General features: G+C 37.8%; 1 protein-coding gene across 1 annotated transcript; it reads right to left on the bottom strand.

The window, feature by feature from the left end:
- Nucleotides 1–6,288: 6,288 nt before the first annotated feature.
- On the bottom strand, nucleotides 6,289–20,253 carry ENAM (enamelin). Its single transcript, XM_067736220.1, has 8 exons — nucleotides 20,200–20,253; nucleotides 18,317–18,385; nucleotides 18,151–18,195; nucleotides 17,679–17,717; nucleotides 15,243–15,518; nucleotides 14,166–14,228; nucleotides 12,665–12,715; nucleotides 6,289–9,135 (listed from the first exon to the last, which is right to left on the bottom strand). The coding sequence occupies exons 1-8, from the start codon at nucleotides 20,251–20,253 to the stop codon at nucleotides 6,289–6,291; spliced, it is 3,444 nt and encodes a 1,147-aa protein (XP_067592321.1).
- Between the last annotated feature and the right edge of the window lie 5,516 nt (nucleotides 20,254–25,769).

Here is a 25,769-nt window from a genome sequence, read left to right as displayed (position 1 = left end):
TCATTAAATGCCAGCTGGAAGAGGACTGCAAACTTAAAGTCCTGCGGGTCTTCCTTCTTTCAGAAGTTCAGTTAAACTCTAGAATTATCATATTGAAAACAACTTAGCACTTATACTAAGTGCTAGGTGTTAGACTAAGTGCTTTATTAAGCATTAACTCATTCAGTAGAAATCCAGAGTAGCAGGTGACTCTTAAATGAGTTACTGAAGAGTGATTAAAGCCTTCCTGTTAGTTTCATTCATACATTTAAGTGGACAATTTAGCAGGGATACATGAGAAGTCAGTGCAGATGAAGCAGCTGTGAAAGGAACCTCTCCTTTGTCTTTGTGTGAGGTCCATGGGCTGTTCCCAACCAATGATGACTGAGTGTGGCAAAGATACTAAGACAGGCTTTGGGGTGGCAGTGTTGTATAGTGGTTAAATCCATGGCCTAGCTTGGAATACTCTACTTAGAGACTAACAATTCACCAAGGGCAAGTTTATTCAATGTAAGGTTGAAAAATGAGTAAAAATAACTATCTCATAAAATATCTCATGAAATAACTATCTTATAAAAGTAAGCATACATGCCATAATGTACGTATATCACTAACACAGCTTTTATAGCTTTCAGTAACCTTCTGTAAATTACAGTTGATGTTATGTGTTGTCTTTTGGCTCTTCTCTTTGCTCAGGCAACAAATCAGAGAAAAATGTGAACACGTATTAGATCAGTGATTCTCAAACTTTAATGTGTGTGAGACTCACCTGGAGGACTCATTGAAACAGATTGCTGAGCCCCACCCTCAGATGCTGATTAACTAGTTCTGGGATGCCACAGGAGAAATTGCAGGTCCCAAAAAATTCCCCGGTGCTGCTGCGGCTGCCTGGGAATTGCTTTAGAACCACGACTTTAGAATTATAAACCTCCATCTCCACCTAGTGGCTGATTTGTGAAATACAATGCATATGCATTTTAACACGTTTCATTTAGTTCTCATAAGTGTCCTGTGAAATAATCATTGTCTTCATTTTACAAATCATGAAACTAAGATGCAAAGAGTTAAAGTAATCTTATTAAGGTTTGACAAATAGTATATGGAGAACTGATAATTGGATCCAGACTGTGAGGCTCCAAAGCCAATGATCTCATTCAATGTTATCCTGTCTAAAATACATTTTTCAGACCATTTCCTCCAGTAGTTCCACTTCTGAGGAAGTAATCAGAAGTATGGACAAAGAGGAATAAAGATATTTATCACAACATTATTTATTATAGTGAAAATTCATAAGAGACTTTAAGTCCATCATTGAAGGGAATGATAATACAGTATATATTTGAGAATATTTTACAGACAACAAACATGAAGCTTTAAGTATTTTTAATTATATGGAAATTGCTTATATAACGTGAAGAAGGAAATGTAGGCTATTTCATAAAATAATTACTTCAAGACCCTCCCTCCCTTATACACATAAAAGAGAAAATAGACCAAAGTATTAACATTGGCTAGTGGGATTATGTGTTATTTTTATTTGTTTATCTTTTACTTTTTATTACTTGCCAAATATTCTACAATGAGTATGTATTTCGGTAACTAGAAAAATATTAATTGTTATTAATTTTTATTTTTAATCAATTATATTAAAATTTGGGAAATTCTAAATTTCTATCCATTTACAAAATGTATTTAAAGAAAAAGTGACATTTATTTAGCATCTACTCTGTCCTCAGCACAATGCCAGTTACTGTGATAGTTACATGAGATGAATAAGAACTGAGCCTCCCTTTTTAGGAGTTTTCTTCCCTCTTCTGCAGGTAGAACTAACACAGGAAAAAATCAGCACATGATATAAGACAGTGAGTGATTAAATATAAAGAACGATGTGCTGTGAGCCTTCATGGAAGTTGGGGAGCTTAGGGTTAGGGTAATCTTGGAGGAGATATTAATGGAATAGGGCCTTCATGGATGGAAGTAGAACTTTGTAGAACTACATGAGCCAGGCAAAAAGACAGGAGGAAGCATAACATACATGTAGGAATAGAGAGAGGATTGGCCTGCCCCTCTTTCTTTGTGTTCTGTATCGAACCTGTCACTTACATGCTTCATTTATATAAATCCCCTCAAATTGGTGATATTCAGTTTTTTCAGTGGTTGAGACCTTTGTGTTCCTTCTCTGGTGAGTGTGCAGTTACCCCTTACTTACAGGAAATAGCCTAGCACTTCACCATTCCAACTTTGATCTACCAACTGGCTGATTCAGCATCATCTGGGAGCATGTTCATTATACAGAATTACAGGCCCCACTCCAGATCACAGAACCAAAACCTGCATTTTAATAAGATTCATGTGCACGTTAATGCTCGAGAAACTTTGATGTAGTGTGCTGTGATTAGACTCACTCTTTAAGGGCATGGTGGATGATTTGGGAGGACCACATATTAACCAACACTTGAGAAGGAATATTTTTGCCAGGCTAACCGTAGCAAATACCAGCTGTATACAGTGCAGAGAAGAATGAGGCATGGTTATTTGGATAAGTACAGAGGAAATTACTGTCCCTTTTTTTTTTTTTTTTTGTGGTACACGGGCCTCTCACTGTTGTGGCCTCTCCCGTTGCGGAGCACAGGCTCCGGACGCGCAGGCTCAGCGGCCATGGCTCACGGGCCCAGCTGCTCCGCGGCATGTGGGATCCTCCCGGACCGGGGCACGAACCCGCGTCCCCTGCATCGGCAGGTGGACTCTCAACCACTGCGCCACTCGGGAAGCCCCTACTGTCCCATTTTGACGAAGCACAGAAATGGAGGGTGCGGGTGCTGTGTCCTCAGGGAGATGAAATGGGGCACTGTGATAGCAGAGGACCTTAACTGGGAAGGTGATGGGGCATTGAGGGCAGCTTCATCTATTTCACAGTTACATCTGTGTTGAATTACAGCTTAGTTTCCTCTTTGCTCCTTTATTTGAAGAATTCTGCTCTTTCAGCATGCTATTCTGTTTGTTACCAGCTGAATCCTGTTTATTGGCTATGAATTCAAAGGCAGAGAAAAAGATCCAGTGGCTGATGTTACTGGGCTAGGGATGAGGTGCAGAGGCATGGAAGAACAGGTGGACAAAACCAATAGCTATAACCCATTATTAAACGGTGATTACCTCTTTCCTATCAAGTGCAGTTTTCTTCTGAGTTTTAGTTGTGTACTTGGTCTGAGTCACAGTGAAACCTTTGAGGTTTTGTGAAGGAAGGACAGAGCTGTTGACTTCAAGTCCTACATATCTGGTTCCCTTTTTGGCTTTTAGAAATAAAGTTTGGTTTCCTGAAGACAAGATGAATCTTCTTTAGGGTCCTTCAGGTCACGACCAAAGGAGACTAGGTTAAGTGAGGGCAGAGTCATGTCAAAACAAATGATAAAAGTAACTCACATGGCACGTCTTGTGAATTTTCTTTAAAGATGTATAAATTTAAGACTCTGATATGAGTGACTAAAATAAATAATGTTCAGGGGATCCAAAAAGCCAGGGAAGAATCTCTGTGATAAGGGCTACTAGGCTGAGTTTTCAGAGGTGGTTTGACCCTATATTTCATCATCCTATTTTGCTTCTTGCTCAAAGTGAAAAAATAAAGGACTTCCTCCAGCTAACTGGATCAATGCCCAGCCACCCCTTAGAGAAATCTATTATAGGCTGTGAGACAGAAAAGCTTATAAGGCAAGTGTGTGTTAGCTTTGCTGGATTATTTCCTTTGTTTGTCATCCTCAGATATTATTTTCTTCTTATTTAATTTATCAACTGAAGTCATCACTAGGATATATCCAGCTATTTTAGAATCAGCAGGTGATGACCACTAAACATAGGAACTCATCATAGAAATAGGGCCACGGTGGTGGGATGGGGACACTAGAGGCAAGAGGGGATCACTTTCAGAGCCTGCCATCCCCACTGTATGCACCTTCATCTTAGAGCTGACCTTAAAAGCTTAATGAATAACTTAGCAAGGGCGCACAGAATAAGTTTTTTATTGTAAGGAACTTAGCCCTGGTATCCAGGTTTATGGAAGAATACCTATGGTGGTAAGAGGAAGAGTCGTTTTCTACAGGGATGTCTCCTCCCCCCTTTTCTTCATTCTATATTCTCAAATTCAGTAGATATTTTTGTCCCCCTGTGCTTTTGCATTTTACATTACAGAGGTCTGAGATGATAAATTAAAGCTGTGATGCCTTGTAGATGAAGATCCATTGACATATCTGCCAAAAGAAATATATGATCCATGCATTTTGATGAAATACTGAAGTGAATGAGTATTTTACAGTGAAAGTATTCATATCTAGATTTTAAAAATCATTTGGAAAATAGTAATGAAACATAACAATGTAGTTTTATTTTGATGAGGATAATTCTTAAGAGACAGTTTTATATAGAATAAGTTAATAATTTTTCAGTGTGTGATTAAAATCTGGTGGTGGCGGTGGTGGATTTAAGCACCGAGTTGACTGGCCTAGGTAATCTACCTCTAAGATCCCTTCTTACCCTGAGATTCCACAATGCAAATGTTGTTGAATATGTAAAGCTACAGAGTGTGGTGGCTTGTTCAGCATCCCAGATGGTTTACCAACAGGACAAGCACACTGTGCTATTTTCGTGGGAGCTTCAAAAGCTGTTTTAAAACCAGTCAATAAATATTTATAAGCTATCTACTATGTGCAAGACACTGCGCCAGGAACTTGAGAAGACTCAAAGGACAAGAATCCTCAGGAAGTTTTCAACATATTTTCTTATTGTCTTCTTGTGAAATCTGTCCCAGGAAATTTTCTCCTAATAAATTCCTAAGAGCTAAAAGGTAACTTTCTAGATAATTCAGAGAATTCTTCCTCTCTAGGAAGGAATATACAGAGAGTAGGCCGAAGTGCCATTGTTAAAAACAAAACAAAATACCTAGATGTATTCTAAGCAAGGCAGTATAGAAATATCTACTTTACAAAATAATTTACACTATTTAATCAAGATACAAAGGAAGTGTGTCTGTGAATAATTCTACCAGGGCATGAAGAATAAGTCTATATGTTAGTAGTAGCATACAGCGGTAGGATCACTTACACTGGGCTACTAAAGAAATTAACCACTGAGTGTTTCTCTTATTGGATTGGGATAGTGTTACCCCCAATATATTCTCTAGATCTTGCAGGTTATGAGTTGGTGATGGGGTATGGCAAGTCCTACTCTTTTTATCTGATGCTCAGTCGAAGAGGGGGAGTTCTTCCCTCTCTACCTTCCTAAGTCTTGTCTCCAGGCTACTAGTTCTGGGTAAATATTCTCTCTTCCCCCGTTCTTCTTCTTGAATGTGTTCCTCTGGCTGAGTTGTGTCTACCTGGTAAAGGCCATAAGAAAATTAAAAATAAAAGTAGGTAATAGTGTCTACTATTTCCAAAATACATTCTACAATGATGGTTAGGCTGGGCCAAGAGAAAAATTGGGATAGAATTTAGAGGAAATACAAAGAGGGAGTGAGATGGGCAGTCTTAAGATATGCAAATGGTATAGCAGGGAAAAAAGATAAATGGAAGGGAAGAAAGGAGTCAGAGAAAGAGATTGATTGACAAGTGATACATTGGGAGACAGAACAGAAAGGTGAAAAGAGAGGAAGACATATGGAGAAAGTAGATGTAAAGACTAGTGATGGTTAAAGATAGCTTATTATATAAGAAGTGATAGAGAAAGATGGGGAAGGAAAAAATAGAAAGCTAAACATAGAATGGTTGAAAGAAAGAAAAGAAGGAAGGAAGAGAAAAAAGGAAATGATAAAGGTAAAGAAAGAGGTAGTAGAAGAAAAAATTCCAAAAGAGAATATTAACCAGGAAAAAAAAAAAAACCTGACAAAGACCAACATGAGAAAAAAAAAAAGTACAGTGAGTGCATTAGGGTTATATTGATGTATAGATCTCCATACATAAAATGGAAAATTCATCTGCTTTTCTGTCTTGCAAAACCAGACAATTTTGCAAGTATGGAACCTTGAGAGAAAAAGGAAGATTCGGCAAGCAAAGGGAAACTAATCCAGACAAGTGGCTTCCAAGTTTCAAGGCACTGGTGGTCATAGCCTTCCTGTTTGTTTTTTTTTTAAGTGTGTGCTAATTGGTGACAATACTAGATCTAGCAACTCCCAGAGCCCCAACCTCCTATTGCTGGAATGGGGAAAAACTTAAGGATAACCAAGAGGGTGAGATACTTATCAAATCTTGGGGGAAGAATGTCTGGAAACCACTGTAGAATAGCAGGTATTTTCCTTCCCCAAAGAATGCTTGATTGAGATAATTCCTAGGCCTGAAGTAGTAAGCAGTCTTGCACCTGGTCCTGTGGATTGGTCCCTACTTGAAGAGAATCAAATAGAGTGTGTTCATCTGCATTAAGTGGGTCTACATTTATATTCTGAAACTGTGCCCTGGTAGCTAACTCAGCCAGTGAGTTAGGAATTTCAGTAGGCATAATTGGATCCCCATCAAATGAGCCTTGCCTTCCAATGCTAGATGGAGTTCCAGTGCTGGAGGTGTGATACTTTGTTAATTTGGAGCCAAAACATGGTAACTGTAGGATGCTAGATGGTCTCTGCTGCCTTTCACCCTCATTTCCTTGCACTTCACTTGGAATTCCTTCTGGCTTGGGACCTTCATCAGATGTACCAATAACAAGCTGCTCAGGAGTAAGATCAACAGTTCTTTCATTGAGCTGGTTGCCTTCAAATATTTGTTCCAAAATGTTTCCTTTTCCTCCAAGATCACTTTTGAGGCAAGGTGTATTCTTTGATTGAAGGGAACTGGTTTCGGGAAAGGGCATAATTCCCCTTTGGCCCAACTGATTTATAGAACGTGGTGTGTTCCTCTTCAGAGTGGACATGTCATCTCTGAAAGGACTTGGGTTTTGACTTTCTCCAGGCAGTCTTTTCTCTGAGCTGTTTCTTTGGCCAGCTAGGATGCTTGTCGGGGAGATAGCATGTCTTACATGCATAGTTTGACTGTCTTCTATATACACAGGGCTGGTGTCTTGGTTCTCCCCTAGTGCAAGACCAAAAGATGGAGTGTAGTCTTGTAGAGCAAGTGGATTGTCCTTGGGCCCTGTGGAGCCACCAGCACAGCAAGGGCCTCTCTGGCTTAGGTGAAATAAATGTGCTCCTTTTTGAACTGCTGGGTAACTTGGAGGAATTAAGTCTGGGAAAACCAAGTGTTCTCTTTCTGGTGAATTTAACCTAGTGGTCTGCATGCCATAATTCAAATTCTCACCTTCATGCCATATTGGATTTTTCTGAAGCCCAGCTGGGGAGTCACTGGAATAAGGCTTGTTCTCCTTCTGGTATGGTGAACTAGCAGGGGCTTTGTGTAAATTTGTTGGCTGATCCCAGAAATTTCTGTTAAAATATGGCTTTCTTTCTTTCTGCTCTTGGGCTTGAATTCTGTGGTCCCAGGAATTCCAAGAAGGAAACATAGTGCTTTCTTCTTGTCCAACGGCATTATTAGCATAATAGCCCCTGCTCTCCACTGGCCGCGGTTCAGTGGGAGCTGTATTATATGATGGGAAATTCTCATCTGGGCTCCAGGGGTAAAATTCACCATAAAGGAAATCCTTCCTGGGTTTTGATGGATTAATATCTAAGGAATAGGGAAGGTATTCCTTTGGTTGATTTGAGGTATATTGCTCGCCTTCATAGTGCCTAACTGTTGGGTCTCCTTTAAAGCTTGACTCCGCCACACTCCATCTACTTTGTCCTGGAAAAGATTCATCTCCAGTTGGCTCTATTGGGTCTTCTTCATTATAAGGGATTGTCTTTTTTGGGTCTGGAGTATTAATGGGATAGTGTGGATTTTCAGGTTGCCTCATTGTATTGGGAGAATCATCTCTTTCAGCCCATGTATTACTTCTAAGGTATGGTGAGTTTTCCCTGGGATCATAGGGGTTATAGTCAGGGTAATAAACACGTCCTCCAGAGCCATGGGAAGGATGAGGTAAGTGTTCTTCATGCCTTCCAGGATCTTCCTTAAAAGGTGGAGAGATTTCTTGTTGGTTCCAAGTATTTCTTCCAGCATTAAAATGTTCCCTTGCAGGGGAAGGAAATCCCTCAGGGTACACAGGCTGATATATACTGTGCTTTAATTCTGGCTGATTAATTTCTGACTCATATGGAATTCTTCTTGGCTCTAAAATAATCCCTTTGAGCAAATTCTGGCTTTGGGTTTGTCCATTAGAATTTGGAGCTCTTCTGGAATCTCCTCTCAGGTAATAAGAGTTTTCACGTTGACCAATAGAATTAAAATTTGGGACTAGCATGTTGTCCTCAGGGTGAGGCAGTTTATAGTTTGATTTATTAACTCCATAGTCTTGAGAGTTTCTCCAGGGGCCACTTGGATCCCTTGTAGGAATGACTATTCCTTCTTTTTGACTTACTGGCTTCTCTCTTGGATTTTGGATGTTTTCATTGTGGCCAACAGTACCATGTTTGGGACCCAGAGGGGCAACATTGGTTCCCACAGGGTGTTTATTTGGCCCTTCAGGCTTTCTTCTGAAATTTGCTGGATTTCCTGCATAATTGGGAGAGTTGCCTCTTGCAGTGGAAGCATAAGCTCTGCGGTATATTGGATATCCTGGGCGAACTGCTTGTTTGCCTTCCAAAACAAAGGATTTCCACCGGGGACCCCTTTGAATTTGTTGATTTCGGTAAAAAGGCCCATTACGTTTGTGCCCCGTAGCGGTGCCAGTAGGTCGCCATTGTCTTCCTGCAGGAAAACTAGGGATGTTAGGATTTGGATAATTTTCATGAATATTTGTCTGACTTGGTCCCCGTGGGGTTTGACTTCTTGGAACTCCCTGGCCTGAAACATTTACTGCAGGGCTGTTTTGAGCTGTAGGATTGCTCACAGTGTTAGACCCCTGGACACTGTTTCCTGTTGGGCTGGTGTCATTTCCACCCTGACTCCCTCTGGGATTGGGTGCATTTGACTGGGTAGAATTAGTTTCAGGAACTGTTGAATTAACCGAAGGATCAGTGGCTGGACTCTCTGTTTTAGGAGGATCTTTTTCTTTTGGTTTTTCAAAATCTTGTTCAAACATCTCTTCTGAATAATAAGGAGGACGGCCCCCAAATCCATGATATCCAAAATATCCAAAGTAAGGATTCTGTAGGGAAGAAGATGGAAATTGATAATTATTCTTTGTTTCCCACCATGGTGCTGCTTGGAATTTTTAAAAGTGATAGTAAAAATCTTATTGGCCACATAATTTTTAAATCACCATTGGCTACGCTTTCTTTCTTGAAATTTGATTCCTCCTTGGTTTCCATGACCTTTCTTCCTTCTGGTACTCTTACTCTCTGACCATTACTTTTCAGTTTTCTCTTCCTAGGCCTGGATTCTAAATCTAAGTTCTTTTTGTTTTTTTTTAGGATTCCATCCTCTGTCCACCTTATTCTTCTGTTCTCATTTTGCACACCTGCTTTGATCAATCTATTGCAGTCCAGTTCTTTCAATACAGATACATGCCAGTGACTCCTAAAGCCATAACTCTGGCACATGATTCTCTCCTGAGGTTGAGACAGCAAGACTGCTACGCTAAAGAGTTTATGAGTATCTCCAATTGAATGTACCCAGACTGGACTCATTTTCCCCAAAACCTTATTCTCTAATATTCTATATCTAAGCAGAATTCACCACTATATACCCAGTTTCCCAAGTTTCCACTCTCTCCTTTATTTCCCCCAGATAATTAATGACCAAATCTTATAAAATCTAAACTTTCATCTTTGTCTTCTCCTCCTTTATCCCCAATACCCCTGAACTATTGCAACAGTTTTCTTACTGGTTACTCTGGATATAATTTTACTTTCCTGTAATACTGCCTGTCCATTGCCATCAGAGTAGTGGAGGTTGGGGGTGGGTATGTGGGAAAGTTCTGTCACTTTCCTCCTTAAATATTAAAGTTGCCCTTACCTTACAGGACAAACTGTAAACTCAGAGCATAACATACAAAGCATGGTGCCAAAGAGTGGGGCTCTAGACAAATATGGGTTAAAATCCCTATTCCACCAGTACTAATAATATGACTCTGGGCTAACCTCAGTTTATTCATTTGTAAAATGGAGATAATAAAATAATATCTACCTCATAGGTTATCATGAAGATCAAGTGAGGTAACATATATAAAGCTCAGTGCCTAGTACTTACTAAGTGCCTGATAATAATAATATATAATATTAATAAAGATAATAATTATTATTTTAAATAATCATCTGGCCCATAACAATTATATCCAGCCTTATTTCCTCCCCCTTGTAGTTTATGCGGTTGTAAATCACACTACTTGCAGCACTATTCACAATGACCTTAAAAAAGAAGGAAACTCTGCAATATGCACCAACATAGATGAACCTTGAGGACGTTTTGGTAAGTGAAATAAGCCAGTCACAGAAAGATGAATGCTGCATGATTCCATTTTATGAGGTATCTAAAAGAGTCAAATTCATAGAATCAAAGAGTAGAATGGTGATTGCCAGGGGCTAGGGGGAGGGGGAAATGGGGAGTTGCTAATCAACGGGCTTAACGGTTCAGTTAAGCAAGATGAATAAGATCTGCTGTAGAACATTGTACCTATAGGCAACAATATTGTATTGTATACTTCAGAATTTGTTGGGAGGGTAGATCTCATGTTGTGTTCTTACTACAATAAACAATAATTTAAAAACAGCTACTTTTAGTTCTCTGAGTACTCTATGTTTCAGTGCCTTTGCACATGGCTTCTTCAGATTGAACTTTCTCTTTGCCTATACATTTATCCCTCCTGGAGAACTTGATTCATCTTCAGGACTCAGCTTGAGTGCTCCCTTCTCTGTCCTGGTTTTCTTAGGCAGAATTAGGCTCTACTCTCAGGTGTCCACAGCAGTATAGGCTTCTGCTTTAACAATTATCCCACTGAATTTCAGTTGCTTATTTTTCTGGGATTCTCCCACTTGACTTTCCCATGTGAAGTTTTTGAGTGAAAACATTCTTCTCATCTTTGTTTTCCCCAGTACTTAGCACAGTGGGAAGTGCTTAATAAATGTTTGTTTAATGAATGATGCAATCATCATGAGCAGTGTCAGTATGTTTGTTAGACACACATGTGGCATTTAGGTCATTTAGTCTTTCTTTAAAAAAAAATACAATCTAAAGAAAAAGTATTTTTATTCCTACTTGTGGATAGAGATGAAGAGACGGATGGGTGAGGATATGTCTCGGACAGCATGCAGCAAATCAGGCAGTGTCCCTGAGAGGTGGAATGCAGATGTTAATACCTATGCAAATTGCCTGTGTCATCCTCTTTCACTCTCTCATGAAATGTTTGTAAAAATTTGAAGTCCCCATATTTACAATAACCAGGACATGGAAGCAACCTAAATGTCCAAAAGAATGAAATAATGCAACATGGATGGACCTAGAGATTGTCACACTGAGTGAAGTCAGAGAACGACAAATATCATGTGATACCGCTTATATGTGGAATGTAAAAAAAAGGGTACAAATGAACTTATCTACAAAACAGAAATAGAGTCACAGATATAGAAAATAAACTTATGGTTACCAGGGGGTAAGGAGGAGGAGGGATAAATTGGAAGACTGGGATTGACATATACACACTACTATATATAAAACAGATTACTAATAAAGACATACTGTATAGCACAGGGAACTCTACTCAATACTCTGTAATGGCCTACATGGGAAAAGAACCTAAAAAAGAGTGGATATGTGCATATATATAACAGATTCACTTTGCTCTACACCTGAAACTAACACAACATTGTAAACCAGCTATACCACAATAAAAATGAAAAAAATTGAAGTGCCCATTTCCAGGTTGCATGCACTTATCTGAATAATCATTTGGGATTATTTCACAATGATATATCTGAAAGCACCTTATGCCATTACTGAATAGGAATTTTCAATGTCATTATTTTAACAACCCGCCCCTCAGCCCCTCCCCCTAGAACTATCAGGTTTCCACATTTCACTGAGGACATATCACATATTTAGGGAAAAAGAGGAAGTACACTCCAGGGGTGAGGTACTGTGCCACAATCACTACAATGGCTTTTTTTGATGACACATTGCTAGAATATTTAAATAGTGTATCACTGCATTTGGCCCCTCTCCTAGTGTGGTGTACTAAAAAACCCATTGGATAGGATATCAGAACACTTGGATTCTGGGTCCAGTTTATCCTCTAACTCAGTAGGTAAAACTGAATAGTAATTTAGCTTCTCTTGGCTTCAATTTATTTGTACAATGAGGTCATTAGATGGTTACTTAATTTCCTTCTGGGGATAACATTCTGAGATAGATTTACTTCGTTCCTGTTGACTAGTTGTTCCATCACTGTTTAGAGTCCAGCATCAGCCTTGAGCAAAGGTTAGTAAGTTAGCCTTCTGAGAGAGAGAGAGAGAGAGAGAGAGAGAGAGGTTGATTTCTATACATGTAGGGGAGAAATGATATATCACATTTATTTTATTTTAGATTACTTGCTTGGTTTGTTTCACTTTTTAAAAATCACAGGTGCTTGAGCTACAGGTTCATGTGTTGGATTTTAACTTTTTTATTAGATAGGGATAAAAAAAAGCAGAGACTTTCATATTGTAATTCCTAATGAGGATTGTAGCTTTGCTTGTACTTACTCCACCTTCTTCATTGCTGACTGGTGGACGTCCATAACCTGGTGGTACCCTCTGAAAGGTGAAAGACACAATGAACACAGAGAAAACCACTTTCTATGCTGCCATTTGATTGTAAAACTCAAGATTTTTAAAAATAGTTCAAGTCAGCGTTAGCACTGTTGGTGGCTTTTAGCTTCTGAGTCATTAGCTCTTAAAATCTAGCTATTAATAATTATGACATAACCATCAGTGAATTCTGGTAAATACAAAGCCTTCATCTGGATCCCAGGTTATCTTACGGAAAATGCCACATGTGGCTGCATATCCTGGCAGTCGTCCTGCCCCATCACCAATACACACACGTGTGCATGCACACACACACACACACACACACACACACACACACGCACAGAGATTTGAGTGCTGTTAGGATCCAAACATCTATATTAGGATATCTAATAATTGAGATTAAATAATGATGTTATTTTTTGAATGTTTACATTTAAGGTGACAAACTGACAATCCTTCCTGGATTATTACTAAAATATTTTTATAGTCAAAACCAAGGTTTATTTTCCTAATCAAACTAGGAGGTTGGGTTTCTGCTCATAGGAGTGTTGAGAAAAGCATAGTGGGAGGGTTTCAAAAAGCAATTCAGCTCCCACAGAAGTTCTACATAGATGAGATTAATAGATATTTCAGCAAGAGAATCATGTTCATCTCCTTTTTAAATCTTCACCTGGTACTGCCTTCATTTTCTTTGTTCAGTATTGCCAGTAAAAAGGATGTCACTCTTACAAGGAAAAAGAAATAAGAAATTTTTACTGCTTGAAATGAATTGTTCCTTGGTTATAAAAAGCCTTCTTGACTATAGAGTTGTAGACAAGAAAAACCAATGCCATAGCTAAATGAAGTCATCAAATATTTATTGATGTTGTTTTTGTTAGTTTAACTGCAACTGACCATTAATATTTCTATAGTTCAATTAGTTTATTTTGCGATTCATATCTTAAATGCTTGCCATGCAATTTCAACATTATGTTTTATTTTAATGATTTTAACCTTTAAAGGATTCCTATAATTATTATTTTGCAAAATTCTTTACAATGAAATATCTTTGTCTAGAAATAATAAGACATTATGGAAGGATCTTAGCCTAATCATGGTTTTCAAACTCCATTTTGTCCCAGTTTCTCCATTACATTAAATGAGGATAATCTTTGTGTTTTCTCATCTCTTGGGTGAGGAATAGTAGTGAAGGAGCACAACCTTTTGAAATTAATTCATTATCTAAGTTAGTAGTAGTGTTGGATGATTTAGGCTATGTTCATTTCAACAATTTGAGTAAAAAATCCAATTAAAAAATTTTTTTTCCTACATGATTACTGATGTGATGATTTTGTTTCATATTCTTTACTGATTGGCATATGGCATTCCATTTAAAATGTATGAACTCAAATTAGTTTGAGATACAGCATGCTAATATTATTTTTCAGTTCTAGTTTAAAGGAAAAGAACTCACATGTGGAACATGCCACGGTAGCTGTTGATAGGGAAATAGCCCATTGCCAAATGGTGGGAATGCCTAGAAAGAAGAAAAGAATCAGAGTGATGTGGAAATGAGAAGAGTAAATGAAAAATGAAACAAACTTATTAAAGACAATTATTTAGAACTTGGAAGTCTACATCTTCCTTTGCATTAAACTGAATTTTTTAAGGGCAGAGATGATAATAATAATAATAACAATTAGTAGTATTGAGCACTTACGTTCTAGGTAATGTGCTGAGAATTTTATACTAGTAAGTTCATTTAATCCTCACATAACTGTAGAAGATATGTGCTATTATTATTTTCATTTCACTTAAGATTCTGAGGTTCAGAGAAATTGAGTCACTTGCCCCAAATCTCAGAGCTGGTAAATGATTGAAGCCAGGATTCAAAGCCAGGAGTGTCTTTTCATTCAAATTTGTATTCTCTACAGCTATAATAGGTCTGATAATGAAGGCTAATCGACTCAAGACAACATTTTAGAAGCTCCATGATGGATGAGATCTTGAGAAATCATCTGCCCGTCTTCTTGTTTTAAGTCAGGACTACATTTATGCTATCCTGAAGTCCTGGAAGCAGTGTTAACTTTCAGAGCAATGTTTTAGACAGTCGAAGCATAGATCTGGAAGGGACTTAGAGAACATTCCATTTACTGATGATGAACCTGGAGCCTAGAAAGGCAAAGTGACTTGCTCAAGATCATACAACTAATAAGGACCGGGGTAGAATTTGAATCTCTGTTCCCTGACTTTTCTGTTGGTGCTCATGTTTATACCCTGTTGCCTCTGTATTTCAAAAGGAGCTTCTCAACAGTATTTGGGTAATTTTCCATTAAATGAAGGCTAGAATAGACTTGCCAGGCAGTTTTGGATAGGTGGTGACAGCATCACCTTGGAAGAAAGTGTCCAAACTAATGATTCTGTTTTGTACATAGCGGTATCTGTGTTGAGGAGCATTGGAGGAAGTGTGTTTGTGGGGGTGGCATGGCCCTCTGAAGCCCTCTGAGGCCATTTATGACTCTGGTTTGGAATTTTGCTTGGCAGGCCTCACCTGAGGTGTCTGGGTTTCCTCTTGGGGCTGAGTTGGGGTGGGTGATGGCTGCTTTAAAGGATGCTCCGGTAGGGGCTGTTTTAGTTGAGGCTGGTTGGGTTTCTGGGTCTCTGGGGCTTGATCAGTCTTGCTCTGGTGTTTGGGTGCTGAGGGAGATGAAGGTTTCTGTGGGCGCTTCTTGTTGGGTGGTGGCTGAGGCCACATGGGCATCTGGTACGGCAGGAAGAGCTGAGGGAGCTGCATACCATTTCCATACAAGGGACCCAGGTGTACCATCTGCAAGGGTAGTAAATAACAGTAAATTCACATGAGTGCTGGTACTCCAGCTGTCCCCACCCTCTCTGTCAGTCTCTAAAACTCAGTCCAGGATCTTAAAAAGCCTATGAAGCTTAAGTCAACAATGGAAGCTTCAAGCTCTTTAGCTAGCATTTTATTTTATTTATTTATTTATTATATATATATTTTTTTTTTCTGTACACGGGTCTCTCACTGCTGTGGCCTCTCCCGCTGCGGAGCACAGGCTCCGGACGCACAGGCTCAGCGGCCATGGCTCACGGGCCCAGCCGCTCCACGGCATGTGGGATCCTCCCGGACCGGGGCACGAACCGGTGTCCCCTGCATTGGCAGGCGGACTCTCAACCACTGCGCCACCAGGGAAGCCCATTTATTATTTTTATTTTTTATTTTTTTGCGATACACGGGCCTCTCACTGTCGTGGCCTCTCCCGTTGCGGAGCACAGGCTCCGGACGCGCAGGCTCAGTGGCCATGGCTCACGGGCCCAGCCGCTCCGCGGCATGTGGGATCTTCCCGGACCGGGGTACGAACCCGTGTCCCCTGCATCGGCAGGCAGACTCTCAACCACTGCGCCACCAGGGAAGCCCTAGCATTTTTTTTTTAAATGCTCTCTTATACTTTTTATTTTTGTTATTTTTTTAAATTGTAGTATAGTTGCTTTACAATGTTGTGTTAGTTTCCACTGTACAACGAAGTGAATCAGCAATATGTATACATATATCCCCTCCCTCTTGGACCTCCCTCTCACCTGCCTAGCTAGCATTTCTTTACATGTTTTCTTACAGAAATGAATTTCAGTCTTTCAGAAAACCAATGAAACAAAGCAAAAGGCAGAATTAGGTGAGAAATTTCAGTTAAAGAATTCAGGTTATAATTTTCTAACTCTGAAGCCCTGACTCAGGTAAGAAGTATACAAGTCAAGTTACAGAGGAGTTGGTATCAAGTTCACAATTCCTGTGACTTGTTATAGGCTGGATGAAGAGGAGAAAGAGCAAAAAGAAGACGAAGTGAGAGTGTTAAAAAAAAAGAAAGAGAAAGAGTAAAAATTTTATGTGTGTAAATATCCTTATATGGGGCCTGTGCTTCTCGATTACAGGTGAATCCTCATTAATTCTGTTTTCATTATGAAAATCTCCACAATTACAAGGTTGGCAGGGAAGCAAAAGCAGTTATAATCTGAAAATGCTATGTATGAATTGACCTCTTACAACAGTAGTTCCCATTCAAACATTCCCTCTCTGACTTAACACCATTCTCTGTCTCCAGGCTTCATTAATCAGTCTCTCACTGTCTATGGATGATACACACACAATACCGTGCAAATGCCATGTGGATTGATGGAAGGTGAAATTGCAAATCTTGCATTAAGATGTAGGATTTCATGACAATTAAGTTGGTAAAAATTTCAAATCACTGGCAAAGTTGCTAAAACTGAGAATGAGAGTTTGAAAACTTGGGCCTATCAAAAGATAAAGATGAGAAAATTGACAATGGTGATGATTTTAGGTGAGAGGCTTTAAAAGAGAATGACTTGAATGAAAAAGATTAAGGGAAAATTGATGAAGTCCTTGATTTTTCCCCTCAATGGGTCTCATGATCATGTTACCAAAGTCAAAAGTAACATATAGTATTATTGTACTATTATACAATTTTTTCAGAAAAATTATGCCAGAAGATTCAACTGATAATACGTTCATTATTAGTTCTAAGAATTAGCACATAGTGGGAAGTATAAGCTAAATTTTAAAAATTAGACAAAAACTTATTTCATAATTTTAGTGTTATCTTTCAAGATAATCCAAATAAAACTTTATCTTCCTCCCAGTATTTACTTATGCTATTTTTTTCTCATTATTTGTAAATATATCTTGTATAGTCTTTTCCCAGAACAAATTTCTCTCAGATATAAAGAAGCAGTGTAATTAATAAATGCTTTTTTCTACATGAAAGTACAATATTAATGAATAAGAAGAAAATTTGGTGTAAGGGGATAGGTGAAATAATTTTTTTTCCTTGAAACTCTTATAATGGTTAATTAAAACATGTGAATAATGATTGGTGTCTTTATTAGCTAAGACAGACCTTATAACTATCTGTATATAAACAAGAAATCATTAGAAATAATATAAAGTGGAACTTACAGGTGGGGAGTTCATAAAGTTGAAGTGACCATAGCGCATCTGTGACAACAGGAATCCATTTATGTGGCACAAAGTGAAAATTTTTTATTCAATAAAATCACAAGAAGCAAGTTTCTGATTTTTAGATATAATAGGCATAATGTCTTTGACTACATGAATTTAAAATAAGTAATGAAATTTAAAAACCTTCTATGGCACTATGATTTGAGAGTTTAAGAGGTAGAGTCTCTCTACCTCTTTCATAAGAAATTTTATATATCAGAAAGTTTTCCATTATTCTCCTTTTTATTTTTTGGTGGCACCTGCAGCTTGAGGAATCTCAGTTCCCTGACTAGGGACTGAATCTGGGCCTGGCATTGAAAGCCCAGAATCCTAACCACTAGGCAACCAGGGAACTCCCTAATATTCTTTTTAAATGAACTCTCAGGACAGGGCTCTGGAAAATGTCTCTCCTGAGACTAAACATACATACCTCCTCACTTTTACTGCTAAATCCAGGCATTCGGGGCATTTGCATCTGGAAGTGAGAGAATATTTGTGACAAATTCAGAACATCAATTGAAATAAGCCCAGGAATTTTCCCCAAACTATGCAACAATAGAACATAAAGAAAAGTCCTAAATTTTTTTAATACTCACTGGCATAGCTATGGAATAACAAAGCAGACCTAGAAAGACCAGGAGACTCTTCATTTTTCCACTTGGTACCTGGGATACAAAACTGGATTTTAGTTTTGAACTGTGAAATAATTCTGCTGGGGGCACTTGGTGCTTATCCAGGCACTAGCCCACCTGCCTGTCAAGGAGAACACTGATATACACAGTGAAAGGGACCTCTGCTGCCATGTTTATTTTACATTAAGAAACTATTAGATGGTTATTACCTGGTACTGTTCTAAGCTGCCAAAAGGGTCAGTTAAAAAGGAAAGATAAAAGTAAGAGGGAGAGAGAGAGAGACAGAGATGGAGAGACAGAGAAAACATTGATGCTTGAAAAGATGGCTCATAGCACTGGAATGTGAAAATTAGAAATTAGGAGTTTATCTTGAAAAATGTGAATATTGGTGATTTTGAATTTCTAGTTGCTAGGCTGGTTTAGAAAGTCATAGTAGTGTCTATATTCACTGTTCATGATAATCTCAGTCCCAGTGACGGGACAATCCAAAATCAGTACTTTGAGCTACTTTCTAAGGTGCTATAGACTACATTCCATTATAAAAAGGCTTGTTATATACACTGGAATGTTTTAGAATCTATGCTTTTCTTCTTTCCGCTATTGTTGTTTCTATTATTATTACTGTTATTATTTAATCTTTTTACAAATCACTTCTGCTCAAGGTCTGGTAAAAGAAATGGGAAAAAATAAGAAAAACTATAAATTTATCTCTTTGTTAGACACTTTGATTAAACATAGAGGAAAAGATAGAAACTATAGACAAATATGAAGTTCAGAGATTGTTTTCATGGATTTTATTTATCCCACTCTAGTTAATTATGCAAGGCTTATATAATTAATACTTGTATTTACATCTTTGAATAAGATTTCTTCTAAAGCATTTACTTGGGTAACCCCTTAAGAAAACTCTTCCACTTGCATATACAATAGACAAAAATAAAGGTTTTAATCAGAATGATATATTTTCACGGTTTATCAGATGCAAGACAATTCCTAGCATAGTAACCAGGATATAGACACCAGTATTTGCTCATTCCTTTTGTTTCTTTCATTTTCTGGGCATGAAATGCACCTAGTAGTGATTTGAGCCAATGCTCACCCTTCTACTTGCTTTCCACAGAAGCAATATAACTAGAGGACACTTCTTCATTTTCTTAAACTGTATGTTTAAACAGTTACCTTTTACATATCAGAGAAATTGGGAGAGTGTAATTAAACAAAGGAAGCAGTAATATGTAAATGTCTTTCCTACCAATTAAAGATTTTCAGAATCATAGCATTGTAGAGAATTAAAAATAACTGAAACTAGTGTGCTTAGTATAGGCTACAACAGCACAAGGAAGTTACTAAAGAGAATACTGGTGAATGCTTTCCTAAATCTATTTTCTAAGATTATGGCCTGAGATTTGGGGGGAAGCTTTGTATGTTTAATTTCTATCTTGCTTAATCATCCATCTAATTTCTATAGTAGCAGTCACTGAGATTCTTGATAATGCTACACTCATATAGGAAGATGTGGTCTTTTGTTTTGCAAATATAAAATGTCACTCTTTTTCTCTTTTATAAAATTAATATATTATGTTGGATGACTTTAAGATTCCTTCCATCTCTAAAAATTCATGATTGGATAAAAGTCTATGCTTAGCTGTTTTTTTAAATTATAATGATTGTTATGGAATACAATGACTATGTAAGTTCTTAGTTCTAACATTCCATCTGTGGTCTCAGATGCTCTTTTTTCTTCTGACATATTTAAATAGTGTTTTATCCTCTCAAGTGTACTTCTGACAATATTTAGTTCGATATGTGATCTGTTTGTATTAGGAAAAATAAATGAAAATACTCACCAGGTTATCTAGCTTAGGAGACGAAGCTTCATGCCTGCACTGCAGCAGCAACATTTTTTCACCAAAATTTTCATAAGCCTTTAAGAAAAGTATAGATTTTGCATGAGAAGAAACTCAAATATAGAAATGAAACAGATAAATGAAGAAACTAAGAACAAAACTTCAGCTCTACCTTTATTAGAGAGTTTTCAAACTCTCTTCAAGCTTAATCTTCTGTTGCTTTAAGAGTAAGGTGAAAGCTAAATCAGAGAGAAAATGACCCAGGCACTGTATTTTGAGATACTTTTAGTGCAATGTTGACAAAACTTGAATGCTCAATGGGGACGTGTACAAAAGCCCAGTGTTAAATGAGATCTAATTAGTTTGGAAGAAAGCTTATAAGAAAAATAAATGCACCAACTAAACGAAGAAGTTTAAAGTTTTATCAGAAGATTACTGTACAAAAATTGATTATCAACAAACATCAAAGAATGCAATCAGGAAGTCAACCAACATCTATGAATTAAGTTCATTATTTGGAACTATATTAATTATGTTGAAAATCTCTAATACTCACCTAATGCCACTTAGAAACTCCAACATATAAAAAATAACTTTTACTTGAACTTTGCTAGCCTGTCTTTGAAATATATTCTTAATGGTCTACAGTGGAAATGACTACAAGTTGCTAAAGCCAGGGAGATCTCAAGAAGCTAGACACATTTATTTCTTAATGATAAAACAAAAAATTCTTCATGAAGATGTCATGTTCTGTACCAAAAAGGCTTAAAATAAAAAGACTCCTCCTTTTCAGAAAGCTTGGGTCACATTTAAGCACTGTTGTAGACCTGCACAACCAATCAGCTTTGAGAAAAATGGTTTTGCCATCACAAGAGTTTAAAACACAGCCAATGTAAAATTTATAATATGTTATTATAGGAGCTGTCAAATCAAGCCTCTTATTATGTATAATAACAGTCGAGGAAAATGAGCTTACAGCAGTAAGATTTAGAAGATGCTTTCCTTGATGAATTTGGGGTTTTTAAAGTATAGAAACATTGTTTATGCAAAGATATTTAGGGAACAAAGGTGAATGAATATTAACCATATGCTATTGTCATAAAGCATTGACCATGATCAAAATGCAGGCCAAAATATGTATTTAGTTTAATATGTTTAGTTAGTATATATTTAATATATAATTAAAATTAACTGGAATGTTATGTCAACATTCAACTCAGTGACTTGGTTTGATTCATATTACATAAGGATACCAGGCCATAGAGCTCTTTTTGAAGTCAGTATAGGTTAGTTACTGGGGATTCAGAGTTGTAGAAGAAAAAGGCAAAATGACAAATGAACTCTCAGCTATTCATGATAATACAACCTCATGAAAATCGGAGTTGAGAAATTCGCTGAAGGAATTATGTTATGGATGTTTTTAGAAATCTCACTTCCCATAATAAAGACTTCACTGCTAAATAAATAAATAGGACAATTATACTTTTCATTGAGGAGAGCGAACTTTGTTATCTTTGCCGAACTTAGATTCTCCTGTTCCCTATGGCTCCATTTGTAGTGGTGATATTTGCTTATTTTAGTGTTGGCATTTAAATAGCAAGAATTTTTTAATTTGATGCCAAAAGATGGTTCCTACTTTGTGTGACTGTGCACATCAGTTCACCTAGGGGTTGTACAAGGTGCTGTTCTTCCAAGGCGTGAGAGGTGCCATGTCATTCCTCTTGGGCCAAATAACACTGCATTTTTTAGCCCTCAAACTCCCTGAATTTAGTACCACAAAGAATAAAATTGCACCGGAATAGATGACTTTAAATTGATCTCTAAATATCTTTTAAGTCTGTATGTGTCCAAGAAAGTGTGCAAAGTTAGATCTGCTCCAAGTGTCTGACTGTCTTTATCTGACTTTGTAGAAACTGAGTAGGAATTACAATATTGTGTGTATGCTGAGATTTGTTTGTAAGTGGTAGGACACTGAGGGAACAGTGTATTCACGAAGATGAAATGGAAATCGTGATGCTGGATGACCCTGGTTTCTGCCTGTACCCTTCACATAGAGGCTAGAGTTTTATCAGCCTTAGCCATATAGGTTCTTGGGAGTTGCTACTAAACCTCACTTGATGGCTTCTCTGTTTACCCTTGTTCCCTCTGCCATAAGGCTGGTTAGTGGTCATGAAATAATCCATGTTTTAAAAACCCATCTAAGGGACTTCCCTGGTGGTCCAGTGGGTAAGACTCCACATTCTCAATGCAGGGCGCCTGGGTTCGATCCCTGGTTGGGGAACTAGATCCTGCATGCATGCCGCACCTAAGAGTTTGCATGCTGCAACTAAAGATCCTGCATGCTGCAACGAAGATCCCGTGTGCTGCAACTAAGACCCTGCACAGCCAAAATGAATAAATAAATATTTAAAAAAAAACCCAGCTAAGCTATTGAATGGGTGAACTCTTAGTAGTGGTGGATCAGATTGAGAAAACAACCAAGCATCTTTTTTTTCTTTAAAAACACTAAAGAATTGCTTAACTCCATAGAATATTTTGAAATTAGTTCTTTGTGACTTTCCTCCTTTACTCCAATTATCTTTACTTATTTTATAAATACTTTTTCCCTCCAAACGATTACAACTGTTTTTGAATATGTTTATTATTTGGCTTTTTAAATTTTTAGAATTTCTCTCTCTCTTTTTCTCTGTTTCCCTTTTTGTCCATAAAACAAGACTTCTCATTCGGTCTGTGTAAACCCATGCCATTGTATGTAAGACTTTGTGTGTGGATGCAATTTTTTTCCCCTGAAGGAGAACCTATATCCTTGAAGGGTCTGTGACCTCCACACTCTCCTAAGATCCTCTCGTTGCCCTAGATTTTAAGCCACTGGGAGCAGAAAAATCTTCTGATTTCTGTGGTGGAAAGAGACTGAGATTTGGAGTTGCCAGACCTGAGTTTAAACCTTCCACAAATTAACCAACTGTTTAATTTCCTGTTCAGTAAAATGGGGGTAATAAGTTTCTTCTAGGAAGTAATTTAAATAATGTGTGTAAAGTGCCTGACACCTGGCAGGCACTGAATGATGATCAGTTTATGACTGATCAATACATTAAGGTACTTTTGTGGTTCCACATTATACTTCATAATTAAGGACCTACGAGCAATAAAGGCAGTAATGATTCTCAGAGCAAATAGATCTTCTAAGCATGACTGTCACGCTGAAGTTCTGTGGATTATTATTAGTAGAACCCTTCCACACTGCAGAATTGCTGAACTTGGGGTACTTGAAATAAAGTAGTGTTTTAGGAATCCACTATTGGTGGCCAAATAGTATCCAAGCATCCACAATCTTGATTTCTCTCTGGAACTATTCCTATAGCATATCTTCAGGCCCTAAATGTGAGACACCTTCTTTCATAAGGAAGACAACGTGTAGTTTAATCTTTCACAGGTTAAGTGGTTAATAATGTTTATTCCACAGACATTTCCCGAGCAGCCTCTTCATGCAAATCCCCAGCTGAGGTGCCCACCCATCCTGCATAAGCTGTTGGGATAGGAAAATTTCTGAGTCAGAACTCAGTAGTGGGTTTGAATTCTGGTATCTATGACTTAATTGTTTTAAAACCTTAGTCAAATGACTTAAAGTCTTTAAGGCTCAGTTTCTTTGTTTGTAAAGTGGGGGATAATAATAGTATTTCCTTCATTAGTTTGTTGAGAATTTAATAATTTATTTAAAGTTCTTAGTACATAGCTTAAATAAATGCCACAAATAGATATATAAATGTTACCTGTGATTATGATTAGAGCTTGCTCAATAGCTGCTTTGTTACTGACCACTGATACATTTCTTAAAGATTTTTAAGGCTGTTTCACCTCTTTGTGCTTATTGATGAAAAAAAGAACAAAAAGACAGAAAGCAAACAAAGAAACCTCCAAGGAGCAAACAAACATCTTCATAAATAGAATATAGAAAAAAAGCTGGATCATAAAGTTTATCAGATTTATTCAGTTTAAGTCTAGCTTTTGATCTACAAATACAAAAGTTACTCTGTGTTGCCAGTGAGTTACTGCTGGCAGGTGGTTATTTATTTGGGCCACCCTCAGAGGTAGTGTTTATATGTACTGAAGATCAGCTTAAAAATGACTCAGAATCTAAGAAGATTACTTTGTTCTCCATCTTCTCTCTTCAGTCTGAGAAGATGTAACCCAATAGTTAAGAACCCAGGCCTTGAGTTTCAAAATACTGAGTAATGTATACTTAGAATAGTGCCTGACTCATAGTAGGTGTTGCATGTGACTTAAGCATTTTTCTACTTCTTATACTTCGTGGAAGCTGGTTGTAATGTCATCTCATCATGGAAATAATATCTTTTATATGTTGACCATTTATTATATGCATTGGGTGCTGCTGTAAGCAATTTTCATGGTTTAATTCTCACCATTCCTCACCACAAGCCTATGAGATAGGTTCTATTATTATATACATTTTACTATAAGGAAACACATAGAAAGATTAAGTAGCTTGTTTAATTACATAGCCAGTAAGTGGCTAAAGCCAGACAGTCTGACCCCAAGGTCCCTGTTCTGTCCTCTACTCCATATTGTCTTGGCCTGTATTGAAGCAGTGACATTCAGACACAGCTTATTTAGCTTTTTTTCCTTAACAATGACTGTCATTGTCCCTATTTGAGTATCTTGGTGTAAATGGTGGGGGAAAATCACAGGGAGTCAGAATACCTAGTTTCTAGATTAATTGATCACTCACCAACCCTGGGACATTGGGAATTTCCATAGACTTCACTGCCTTTCAGTTTCCTTAACAAGAATCTTCCTATTTGTTTTCCAAAGCCTATGATATTGTCTTTTATCAGCAGAGTAGAATACTAGTAGTCTGGACTTTCAATCCAAGAGAACCTTAAAATATTTGCAGTTCAGTTCTGCTGAAATGCCTGGTTGAGAGAAGTGGTTTTGGGAATAGAGCTATTCAGCCACCTTCTGTCTCTGGTGTGACTTGAGTCACACCATCTGTAGCCCATACCTTTAGATTAGCTTAGCTCCTTTAAAGAATCACTTCCACTAAGGTGTATTTACTAAAGCTCACAAATGAGAGATAGATGTAGGAAATCTATTAAGCACCCAGCAGGTGCTGGAAACAGTGCAAGTGAGTGGTGTTATGATGGTAAACACCACGGACAGAGTCTGGTGCCATCGTGGAGCTATTTATCCAATAGTGGATCTAGACCTTGCAATGTCAGGTGTATTACTGACATTGGAGGGATACGTAGGAGGGATTTTATGGAAGGTGTCTCAGAGGAAGTGAGATATAAGCAATAACCTGATGTCTGAGTTGAAGGTATCCAGAAGAACATAGAAAAGTGTTCAAGGCAGAGAATAGCATTGGAGAAGTCTGGAAGAAGAATGAACAAGGTGAATTCTAACAACTTAGAAAAGTCTAGAATGGCTGCAAAAGAACTCCATGGCTGAGAGTGGTGAGAGATGAGGCTAGAAGAGGTGAGCAGGGCTAGTCAAACAGAATCGCAAGCCTAGAGAAGGACTTTTCCATAAAATATTGTTGAAAGCTGTACTAT

This window comes from Pseudorca crassidens, chromosome 4 (assembly GCF_039906515.1).
Source record: "Pseudorca crassidens isolate mPseCra1 chromosome 4, mPseCra1.hap1, whole genome shotgun sequence".
NCBI lineage: Eukaryota > Metazoa > Chordata > Mammalia > Artiodactyla > Delphinidae > Pseudorca > Pseudorca crassidens.
This window is presented reverse-complemented; position numbering and strand designations above follow the sequence as displayed.